The sequence below is a fragment of the Nasonia vitripennis genome, assembly GCF_009193385.2.
Source record: "Nasonia vitripennis strain AsymCx chromosome 1 unlocalized genomic scaffold, Nvit_psr_1.1 chr1_random0012, whole genome shotgun sequence".
NCBI classification, from domain to species: domain Eukaryota; kingdom Metazoa; phylum Arthropoda; class Insecta; order Hymenoptera; family Pteromalidae; genus Nasonia; species Nasonia vitripennis.
The window spans coordinates 1282227-1295006 of NW_022279600.1; the positions used below are offsets into that span (position 1 = coordinate 1282227).

General features: G+C 38.2%; 1 protein-coding gene across 5 annotated transcripts in view; it reads right to left on the reverse strand.

The window, feature by feature from the left end:
* Window positions 1-12780, reverse strand: part of LOC100679291 (nucleoprotein TPR) — a 344349-nt gene that overhangs the window by 137431 nt on the left and 194138 nt on the right. For all 5 annotated transcript variants that reach the window (XM_031921530.2, XM_031921529.2, XM_031921528.2 and 2 more), the window contains one exon: window positions 9270-12160. In XM_031921530.2, the coding sequence (XP_031777390.1) occupies window positions 9270-12160 (2891 nt within the window). The remainder of the gene's footprint in view (window positions 1-9269; window positions 12161-12780) is intronic.

A 12780-nucleotide genomic window follows, 5' to 3' on the forward strand; every position in this document is an offset into this window, starting at 1 on the left:
AAAATTTGCAGGATGAATAAATTAAACAAACTTTTGCTAATAATTTTAAATATAATAATAACGGCCCAAAGTCAATCCCCATATCAAATGGACCCATTGGACCCGAATCCTGGCATCTACTTCGAGAGAGTGGACGTCATGAGAACAAGGAGAACTGACTGGAAAATTCAAATCTACATCGAGGTAGATGAATTCATGCAGATACATGCACCATTGGAGTCATACAAGGCCGTCTACAACAGCTGTTTGACGCGAATCGAAGAGACAAAATGCAAACATGCATTAGGACTAGATCGTATAAAGTTAAAAGACCAAACTTTGAACGAGGTACAAAAGCAAATAAATGAAACCATCAAAACAATGACACACCAATCCTATCCAGCAGTGAGAAACCCCAGAAGCATTCGCGTGAAAAGAATAGCACCCCTAGGAATAATAGGCTCAGTAAGCAAAAGCTTATTCGGTCTAGTCACCACTGACGACGTAGACAATATCAACAAGAACATAGACACGTTATTTCAGGTCCAGACGAAAATCGTGCAGATAATGGACCAAAATGCGCATATAGTCTCAGCGCAATTTGAAGAACTATATAACATAACCAAAAATCACCAGAAAGTGCTCCAAGGATTCGAAGCAAGCATGACCAAAACAATAAACAAAATGTTAAAAGAAGACGATGAACTAAAACATCTAGTAGAAATAACAGTATACGTGAGACGCCTAGAATCAACACTGAACCACTTAATAAAAAGCAACGAGAAGGTTTTGAAAGTACTCAGATATCTGAAAGAGCGAAAGATCCACCCGGAACGTATAACAACAAGCATGCTACATCAAATTATGACGGAAATAAAGAGAACCAGCGTAAACCTGGACTTTGGTATACCCACAGAGCATTTAAGCATAGAAGAAATAATCAAAATATCAGAAATTGACGCGATTCGCCAAGACGGAAGGACCATTGACGTAATACATGTACCACTTGTGGACAGAGAACCATATCAAATTTACAGACTACATCCGATGGCAATGCCACAAAATGATCAAAATCAAACAACAGAAATAGCCTTCGTGAAATCATCGCATAAATACATAGCAATAAATTCCAATCAAGAAAGATACGTTAAGTTTGATGTGGAACCCACAATCAAATGCACAAAGACACACTATGCCCTCATTTGTCCAATACTTGGTCCATTTGAGAGCACACCTACATCAAAGGACTGCGAAGTAGCAATGCTATTAAACCCCAACACAGAAATTCTAAAAACCTGTGACATAAGATATGGAACCAGTGCAAAAACCCAATTGAAATATTTAGAAAATGATCAATCCTGGTTATATTCAACTGTCAAACCAGAACAAATGCGAATTTCGTGCACAAATCAAAGAGACACAAAAATTAAATTGGAGAAGGCCGGAATAATACGACTCTCACCAACGTGCGTCGGGAGAACCACTGACAGCATAATATTTGGACAGGAAACCAAATCCAGTCGAACTACAGATTTGTATAAACCCGAAATTGATCTAAAGATACATGAGGTGTATCCCATTCTCAACGAAAAAGACCAGAATCCTGGTCACGATGCACCCCAAATCATTGAGATAATTGGACCTAAATCTGACTTTAACCAAGCCAAACCCTTAAAACAAATGATAGAAAAATTAAGTGAATTAAAAGAACATAAAAGACGCGAATATTAAACAAACACCCTCCTGTATAGCGGTCTAACCTTCCAACTGGTTATGACAGCAGGCATCATAGCATTAACAATAGGAATGAAACGCGGAATGCTGATACCCTGCCCAAAATTAAATAAGCAAACATATAAAATACGTCAAACTAACGAGCCCAATCGCGATAACCCCATAATCGAAACAAACCTAACAGAGACCCCTAGTACTTCTAACGAAATGCAATAAATTAAGTAAATCCAAATCATCCATAATAGAAACCCAATTTAAAAATGGAGCGGAATGCGATTATTAACACACCCCTGTATATGAACCAAGCTTTAACAGTACATCCCCTAATACGAAAAAAAATCTATATTTACATAGACTAGTAAGATGACGACGGCAGCTACAAGCGTATCAATATTCTGCGACATGCAGGTGCCAGTCTGGACCGTTGTACGAGAATTTGAACAAGTTGGGAAACCACGGTGTATTTTTGCCAAAAAACACAGAACATACCCCGGAAGCAAAAAGATTACTATAACTTACGATACAGTAATGGAGCCTATACGAGCAAATGATTTAAAGACCATACTCATAAGAGAAAACAAGTTCAGAACACTAGAACAGTACTAATACCGATAAGAAGGTCGCTACCCAATGAGAACATCCCTACTTCAGCAAAAAGAAATCCTTCGGTCCAACACGAAGTACGAGTCGTGAACAACACGCAACAAGCAAGAGAAATGAGTAAAGATAGGTTATTTTGCATTTTACCCTGGCAAGGCATCGATAAAGAAAAGGATGAGTCCTTTTTCAAGCATTTTGCGGAGTTTGGAAAGATGGTATATTATGAGACCATACGAGACAAAAAGGGATGTTTGTCATACGGTTACGTTCAATATTTTGAGGAATCCGACGCAGAAAGAGCAAGAAAGAATAGTGACCCAAGGTACACAGTAACATTTGCCGAACCTAGAAAAAAGAACCAGAGCGAAAATGGAATAGATGCAAAATGCTACCCATACTGCAAGAGAGATATCGACGTGAGCCTGTATGAATTACATGACCAAAAGTTGTAAGAAACAAGCCGAATGGACCAATTGCCAGAACCCTATGGCAGCTTCCTCAGCCGGAACAGCAACTTTAAGAACTCAACCTATTCCGAAACCCGCAACAGCAACACCTCAACATGCCCCCATGCTAACCAAAATCAGAAAGGCGGCTAAGAGGGAAGTAATTCAACAAGCAGTACCAACGTTAAGCAACATCACAGAGCCAGAGTTATCAGAACTACCAGAGTTATCAAAGATACCAACACCAAGTAACACCATAGAAGTCGGACCGGAACGAGACACCACCATAAATCAGGAAAAGCGTTTAATTTTTTAAATAGACCGAACCAATTCTTACTTCATAACTCGCGTTGAAAATAAAAACACTCCTAAAAATGTCTTAGGAAAGACGGATGTAGATGAAAAATCTAAGGAATAAAATAAAGCAAAACCCCATTATAATAAAAAAAAAATAGTTTTCCTTTACCACGAGCATAACTAACAACCTAATCATACATACACACACAAACACAATACAAGCATTACACAAACACAATAGAAAGGGGAACATTAATGATGACAATATGTGAGTCACAAATGGCCATATCAACTGAAATGTCCCCGTTAATTTTATCAACAAAGGTTTAAAAAGCGAAACCTGACTCACATAACCCACAGAAACATAAAATGTTCTGTCACCACATAGGTGGACGTAGCATTTCTCTTTTCCTTCTCCTCAAACTAATCACTTGCCCAAAATACATGCATATCTGATTTGATGAAAGAATTCTTTTTGGGTGAATTAGGCACATTCTTCTTGCTGCTAACGACCTCATCTGTTACGTCTTCTGAATTTATTGTGTGTTATAAGCATGCTCTTCAATTTACCCACAAACAAAATCTCCCACTCGTTAGATAGAGTGCCCTCAATATCCAACACACGCAAAAGAAAAGATAAATGATGACCAGCACTTCTGCAGGACTGATATCTTTCATAAACACAAATTATTGTACTCGCACGACAAAACCTTACCCAACCTCCCAACCCCTACAATCAAATATCCAAAAGCAACTAACTAAATCAAAATAAATAAAAAAAAAACAAGAAATCAACATTTTTTTAACCAAAGCAATAGTCCGCATTAAACACCACAATGATAAACAAACGAAACTTATAACCTCAATGATGTCTTTTTATCTTTCATTTTCTTTTTGTCACAGGAAAATGGACCAAAACAAAATGGAGATCTTGGACATGACGGACATTGGAGATTCCAAAGTCCTTATAAAATTCAAAGAACAACGAGAAGACGCCATGCACGGGTTCATGAGACATGGATCATGCGTGATCACCTTCATACCACCGGCGACACCACATAGGTATGTAGCAAACGCTGAATATGCAAAAGAAAAGGATAAAATCAAGGCGATTAAAGCATACACGAGGTCAAAATCGCAAGGTATAATGGAAAAAATGGGCTATATAGAAGGCAAAGAACTACAAAGTAGAATGGACCCAGTGAAAGCTGTATCAAACGAATATAGACAGGGCTTAGGTGCTACCGCCCTAGATTATCACTTGGACCACAACGACTCAAATTTTGTCAATGAACAGAAACAAGGACCACCAGCGATCATGGAGGAACCAGGAGAGGTAATGAGGGTCAACAAGATAAATGAAAAAACTATGTCGACAAGCATAAGGGGAAACCCAAAAGAAATAACAGCAAACTTAAAGCAATTTGGGCCATGTGAAGTAGAGAGAATTTATATGGACCAACAAGGCCGCACCAGACTGGTAGTGAGATACCAGATCCGTTTACACAACAAGAAGGCAGTGGAATATGCAACAGCACTAATCAAAAAAACAGAGACATTAATGCCAGACACCACGACAATAGAAGAACCACTACCAGACATCCCTATACAAACAACACCAGCAGCAGCAATAGACATAGCACTGGTCCTTCCACTATTACCACTGTTACCACCGCAGCACTTCGACTACCGTTATTCGCGACGCCATCAACACCACCATTATCAGTACGACCGCAAAAATTGCCAAGCAAAAAGCCTATACCGATGCCAGAAGTAATAACCGGACCACTGGATGACACAGCAGGGCTAAGATTCTGTGCCCAGGTACCTTTGGGCATGAACGGTTGAAGGTTGAAAAGGTCCGCGAAGGGTTAATACGCGAACGGGAAGGATTCGAGACCCGAGGTTAGTAAAGTGGGATAGAAGCACATTCGAAGAGCGATAGCAGTCTTTGATCCACCCGGTAATATCTATTGAGTGGACAAAAGATCTCCCTATCCTCTGTAATGGCCGAGCCACCAGAGGAGAGCTGCTCGTGTGTAGAGGGAGATGAGTAGGGTATTCCCACTACGCATATCCCGCACACTTAGATAAACCACGCAGCTATTAGACTGATGTGTGAGATACTACCATCTCACCATGAGTCTAGAACCAGATGCGCCACCTAAATGCAGGGTACTACCATCCTACACCGGTGACACAACTGATGGGGGGATGGAAGTGGGTAATGCTAAACAAGGGTTGAAATAGTTTATATGTTTTAAATGTCTTTCATTTATTTATTGAATCATTCAATATTCAATTATAAGCGATGCTGGATCTCAGTCTACAATGAGAGGGAGTGGACTGCACACATACTCTTCGAGAGCCTGGGGCTCATGGACTACTGGGTATGGTGGAGACCGGAGCAAGCAGCGAGTACTATCATTCGCACGTTGCTCAGTTGAGAGCCAGATCATGAATGCTCGCTGCTGGCACCGGGGCTCCTTATATATCCGGGATGCTCCCCCTCTCCTGTATTATCTGCGCGCACACCATCTACCAGCACTTAGGTAGACTATTTACATGTAGCTACTAGCGCCACTCGGTCGGAAACTTGCCTACGCCAGGCAAGTTATCTGTTGCTGTTCTCTTATCCCCCGGGCTGGGCCTGCCGTCTCAAGGTCTTTGGAAGGATATTCGCTGTATTTGGTCCACTGGACCACATAACTTTCGTGCTGCACAAGAAGCAAGAACCCAATACACCACTCAGGAAGTATCTAGCCTTCGTGCAGTACTTTGACAAAGAGAATGCCAAGGAAGCAATAGATCATTGCAGTGAAAAATTTAGACAAAGATGGGCATCACCACAGCACCTCAAAAAGGACGAGAGACAATACAGGAAAAGACACAGCGTCTGCGGCAAAATGAGCAATTACAGGAACAAAGAAGACCACGAATTCGTATGTAAGATACAAAATGGAGAAGTATTAAAACATCACGAAGAGTATGGCAAGTACATACAGTACCAACACATGGACGCCCACAAAGAACACTGTACAGGGGTCCAAGAAAATTCAAAAGAAGAAAATATGTCCACAGAAGACGACCAAATAAGCAGGGACCAGTCGACATCACCTGATGTAATTATAATAAAAGAAATAGACCTAGAAGAGCTACCACAAGGACATGGCGAAATAAATCTACTAGGAGCAACAATGGACCAAAACCCTAATCCAGTCTGCGGTCCAGAACAGATACTATGGCTAAAGGAAAATGACGAAGAAATCAACGAGGAAGAAGAAGACAAAATGAGTCTTTACAGTTACGCGCAATTATCGCAATAAATTTTTTTTTTCTTTGTTCTTTTCTCTCTTTATAAAATTTTTCTATTATATTCTCTTTGTACATGGCACCAAAAAACTAGGGGGACCCAAAGAAATAAATAATATATTTTTATACTTTTACATTACACTAAGTTTTAATTGCAACCCTTATCTATCCATATAAATAGAACATAAAACATACAATTGTACACTAACAAAATGAAGTATTTAGACATAAACCAATTAGTTAGCGCAGGAGATCAAAAAGTACTAACAATTTAGCATGTAAGGCACCTAATGTAGGACCACGGACCACAGCAACAAAAAGTAAGTGGAATATTAGTTAAAACGCACGCCCAACATCCATAAATAATACTAAGGGAACAGAATGATTCGAAAATCTCTACAGCCAACCACCGAAACATAAAAGCAAAACATTTAAAACCCATAGAAGTCTCGTCAAAGGCGTTTCTCTAGTCAAAATCCCATCAACCAAACACACTAGATGTGTATGTCAAGCAAAACAATCATAGGCTAGACGCATTAAATAACCATGAGCGAAAGCATCAACACATGATAAAACACATGTAGATCATGTGCTGAGCGATAACTTACAAGGTTTTAACGACATTACCTAAAAGGGAAGAGATACAGCACAATTGACTAGAGACCAGAACAAATAATAATAAAAAAAAATTGCAATCACAATAAAAAGTAAATTAAAGCCCTTTTGCCCCTCCGAAGAAATCGAATCATTCTGACAAAATTTCTTTTTCTCTTTCACTCAACCACATCGAACACAAGTTTTTTTTTCTTTTCTACTTACGGGACCACATACCCAAAGATAATGGCGTCAGTTGTTTCTCGGGGACGAGAAACGTTCTCAAGGGGGGAAGGATGTTACGTGACAACTTTCTGGATTCACATTTGAAATAATAATTTCAAATCTGGGATCGAGAAAGTTCTACATGTATAAAGGTACAGCGAGACTCAAGGCCACAAAAGTATCAAGTGGCTAAGAATCTCGCTGACCTAAACAACTTCCCCGCCAACGGCTAGAGGCGCACGTGCGGAGACACATTGCAGTTTCGGCGCGCAACTAGTTGCCAGGCCCCGTAAGGCCTAATGAGTGCAACAAGCGCCGACACTGTAATGCGGCTAAGGGGAAGTAAGCTGACGACAGCGTGTGAGGTCCGGAACCTCTTCCGAGCGCTCTCGAACCATGCTGCGCTCAAAAAAGTTTGTTTAAAAGGAAATATACATAGAATTGGACCATACATTTTGTCAATATATATATATATATATATATATATATATATATATATATATATATATATATATATATATATATATATATATTCATCCAAGTCATTCATTCCCAAAAATCCAAAATATCAAAGGGAGAAAAACTCTAGAAGAAGGGAGAAAAACTCTAGAACTAAAGAAAGGACATTTGCAGGCAGGGATACGGATCCAGACCAGATTCCTCCCTGGACACCTGTAGAGCGTGTCAAATAGGCAAACTCGCATAAAAAGGGGAAACTCTTCAAGTTTCCACCTAACATATCGACTGAACAATGGAAGTGGTGTTAAAAATAACGTAAAAAGTAGCAGAATTTTAACCCAATAATCCAAAATGGCGGAAAGCTAATTTCTAAAACGGCGGCGAAGATTTTTTTATTACTGTAGAGGGACTTGCTCAGCTTTGTGTTTGAGATTACCCCCAACCTTGCGCATGCACATACTTAACGATTTTCTAAAAGGTATGTTTTTCTTTACCAAAACATCGATGATTTTTGCACTAGCACGAGCAGCTTCCTTACCAACAGACTTAGCGGCACGCCTCACAAGAGGTAAAGCATCACAAAAGAAGTCTTTCAAATAACTGTCGCCAGTCTGATGATAACGTCTAGGACCGATTATAACGTAAATGTATGTATATGGTGGGTAACAAAATAGTTAGATATTTTTTAATTTACGCACTTCTAATAAAGTGTTACCATCAACGTATCGTAGTCAATTAGGATAAGATGTTTATGCTCGCCTCTTCAATCTAACTTAATTTACTAAAAAGTCGTCCAAGAAAAGGTCCAAGGTAGAAAAATACATAAAGGTAGGGAATACAAGTGTTAATAGAATCTTGCAATACTTTAGCACAGAAATGCTACGCCGGTAATAGAAATAAAAAAAACTGAAGAGCTACAGTACGTAGCAATCATGAAAGCATACTTGGTAAAAATACATGAGACTTTGTTGACACCATGTTATCTACTTCCCGAAGCTGCCGCTAGTGTCGCATTGCAACTTTAAACTCAATAGTCGGCGCACTTATCCTCAATACAAGTGCATCTGACCTGAATATAGCTGCTACACTGGCGTTCAAACATAAGATGGTCTTTATCATTAAAGAGGCATCTTGCACAAAAAAGTATAAAGGTGTGATAAATGCGGCATTTTATTTGGTTAAAAGTATCGTCATTATCACCACCGCGTAAGTCATTGTTAGTTTAAGCAGCGCGTACAGACTTCAATGCGTTATACTCACAGTGCAACAAATTCTTCACTTCATGGTTTTATGTAGGTTAGAAGACTTCAGAATAATCGTTTAGTATCGTCTTAATAGAGGTTACTATTTAAAGCTAATCAAATTGAAGCCTCATAGTTTCATATAATTTCTAAAAAATCGAGAGAGAGAGAGAGAGAGAGAGAGAGAGAGAGTGGAGAGAGCATCAGCGCACCTAAGGGGTACGTGACTTATGATTAACTTCAGCACGCATTAACGCAGCAGGCGAAGAAATCGATCTTCTAGCTAATTTTTAAAACTAAGGTATTCAAATTAGTTAGGACCGTTTTTCTTAATACTAAAAAGTTTGTATGGGTAATTCAAAAGATAATATTTAATATTTACCTGATATTCAATATCTGAAGCACTCGCGGCAGTAGAGGGAGCAACTTCTTGTTGTCTACTTCTTTTTGTGTTTGGGCTAGTAATTTGTTCTTGTCTGGTAAGGTCTAAATTATCACAGTTGGAACCTGAAGCTGGAGAATCTAGTGTTCTTGGTCGTTTTTGACTATTTGGAGTATGTGACGTAGTAACTGATTGTGTTGAACTACTTGGAACTGTTTGTTGTTGATCGGTCGAAATATTTTGTTGTTGCTGCTGTTCAACTCTAGGAATTACCAAGGCTACCGTTTGTTGTTGTTGCTGTTGTTGCTGCTGTTGTTGCTGCTGTACTTGTTGAGGTTGCAGAGTTTGTGGTTCAATACTTTCAATTTCCTCGCGTTGAGTGGACTCTGCAGATTCACTTAATTGAGGTTGGACTATAAGATGTCTACTTGTACTGGCAGGTTGATAATCAACGTGAGAGCTTGTAGGAGAACTTGTTTCTGTAGTATGCACAAGTTGTTGCTGTGATTGTTGTGGTACTAAAAGTAGTGGAGTCCCTGCAGTTGTAGGTAATACAGCCGCAGTACGGGATTGTACAACGACGCTCATAGGACGAATACTCGCTAAAGGGGTTTCTGTACGAGCTGACATGGGCTTAATATTAGCTGTAGGTGGATCATTTACTCCTGTATTAATATTACTTTGACCTGCTACCTGTCTTTGCAGCTGGCTTATACGCTGTACAAGAGCTTCTTTATCAGCATGAAGTTCTGAACGTTCATGTTCAAGTCGTGATATACGACCCTCCATCTGTGATTTTAATGCTGCTAGTCTGGCCTCATACTCGCTTACATTAGATTCACATTCACTTGAACTTGAATCCAGTTTTTCTTTTAAATCGCTAATTTCTTTTTCACATTGTTTTTTATGTTCTGTCAATTGCATGATTTTTGTTCGCGCACCCTTAAGTACTTGTTTAGCACGTTCCTCTTTTTCAAGACTTGCTTTATTAATGGTTTCAATTTCCTTCTTCAGAATCTCAGATTCAGATTGCATGGCCAATATTTGTTGGCTTAGTTCATCAACTTTTAAATTTAACTGAGAATTAACTTGCTTTAGTTCTAAACGACCTTGTTCTTTTAACTGATTTTCTTTCTCTTGAGAAATTTGAGGTGCATCTTCCGTTGTTATTTTGCTGTTGTCAATTTGGCGATCATCAGCACGAGATCTCTCTTCCTCAATGTTTCTCGCTAATTCTTCATATTGTGTTTTATATTTTTTAGCAATTTTTCTTATTTGAATTTCCTTATTTTTAACATCAGAAAGCATCGCATCTTTGTCTGCAAGTTCTTTCTTTAAATCCATGAGATTTTTTTCTTTAGCATTAGATTCCGCAATAGAATCATTGAGATTTTGTTTTACTTTTTTTTCATCATCTAGCATTTTGCCGATTTTCTCTTCCCTGGATTGTAGTTGACGTTGAAGATGGTTTAACTGTTCTTCTAGATGCATTTTTTCAATTTTGAAATTATTAAATTCCTCAGTACGTTTTGCATGAATTTCCCGTTCTGATGTTAATAACTTACTTAAATTTTCTCTTTCTGTTTGTAGTCTTCGCCAGTCTTCAGGGCTTGCCTTATTTGCTCGTTCAACGAGCGCATTAGCTCTTTGACGCCATCTCATTGCCTCAGATTTTAGACTGCTGTTTTCTTGTAGAAGCGCATCATTTTTTGCTTCTAAATCGCGTACTTTTTCACGCAAAGGCGTAACTTCATCGGATAGTGAACTCAATTTATCGGTTACATCTTTAATTTTAGTATATAGGGCATCCCTCTCTTCACGAAGAATCCTATTAGAATCTGTGATAGCGTTGAGTGTTTCTACCTTTCGCATTAATTCTGAATGTTTAGAAACAGTTAATACACTAATGTCAGTATCCTCGCGTTCACGTGCAAGCATTTCTTTTAAATCTTTAATTCGTTTTTCTGTATTTTCAATTTTAGATTTAAGCCTTGTGTTTTCTGTTTTAATAACATCGAACTTCGCGATAGCCAAATCCTTTTCCTGACGTAAGTATTTCATAACTTGCAACAATTGTTCAGCAGATTTTGAAGTATCGTCACAAAAGCTTCTATTAATTGATTCAATACTAGTATTCGGACTTATTTGATCATTGATGTTTACTGATTGTTGATGACTCTGCATTATAGCCATGCGTTCGCTTAATTCTTGAATCTGATTATGCAAAATAGCATTTTGTTTGTCCAAATTTTCGAGTCTATTTTGTAATTCTTTAATTTCCTCTTGTAATCGCTTTTCTCTTTCTTGCCACATTGATTTTTCAAGAATCAAAGTTTCCTGAGCTAAATCATTTTGTTGCGATAACTCTTGTAACTTTTGCGCGGTTAAATGATTTTCTTCTTTCAATTTAGCTAGCATTTGCAAGTCTGTCGAATGTAAGGCCATTTCTTTTGCATACTTATCTTCAGCCAAAGTTGCTGCCAATGTAGCGTTTCTTAAGTCATTCCTTGTAATTTCAAGCTCACATTTTAACTGATCACATTCTTTCAGTTTTTCTTCTGCTTCTTGTAACCTTTGTCTCAGTTCTAAATCGCTTAATTCATGTCCACTTGAAAAGCTACTTAATTCATCTTCTAAATGTTTTACTCTCATTTTGAAAGACGCTGCTTCATCTTCTGCAAATTTGACCTTATTTTTTAAATCTTCTTTTGTTGTATTAAATAGTTCGGTAGAATGCCGAAGCTGTGTTTCAGCACTTTCAGCAATATCACAATATTGTTGACTTTGATAACGAGCGGCTTTAAGTTGATCAGTTAAAGATTTTACCTCTGCTTGGTGATTAAATAACTGTAACTCTAATTCTTTCAGCTTCTTACAGGTGTTATCGTCTCCTAGAAAAATTTATAAATAAATTTACTAAAATATATTTAACGCAAAATATTAGACTCAAAAAACAGCATTTATTCTTTTCAACACTAAATAATTTAATAAATGCTGTTCGGTGATTTTGATAGACCAATTAATTTGCGATGTAAAAGCATTGCAGTTCATAAAAAAATTGGATAATATTATATATAGAATTGCAAATTTGCTTCAGATCGAAATTAGTATAAAGTTTACAAAAAAGACGTTGAGTGCAGTGGCTTGGTTAGTAGAGTGCGGATCTATAATGCTGAAGACCCAGGTTTAATTTCCCTACCCGGCAACAAGCACTGCACTGCTATAGGCTAACACAAGGTAAAATAATATGTGTATTTTTTAAAAATGTAAAAAGTTTATAATGTTTAGTAAGTGAGTTTGATATACATTTCCTTCAGAAAAAGAAACAATAATTTTGCTACTCGTAGTGGTACGCTACCGCCCACTGCCAAAGGCGTTGTCAGTCCGGCTCAACGGGTGTTTGGGTTTGGTGGAGGGGCTCGAGCGATAGACAAACAATTTTGAAGCAGATTGAAAGGACCAGTAAGAATCTAAGCATTTTTGTACTTTCGGCGAAGGCTGAAAAATGTTC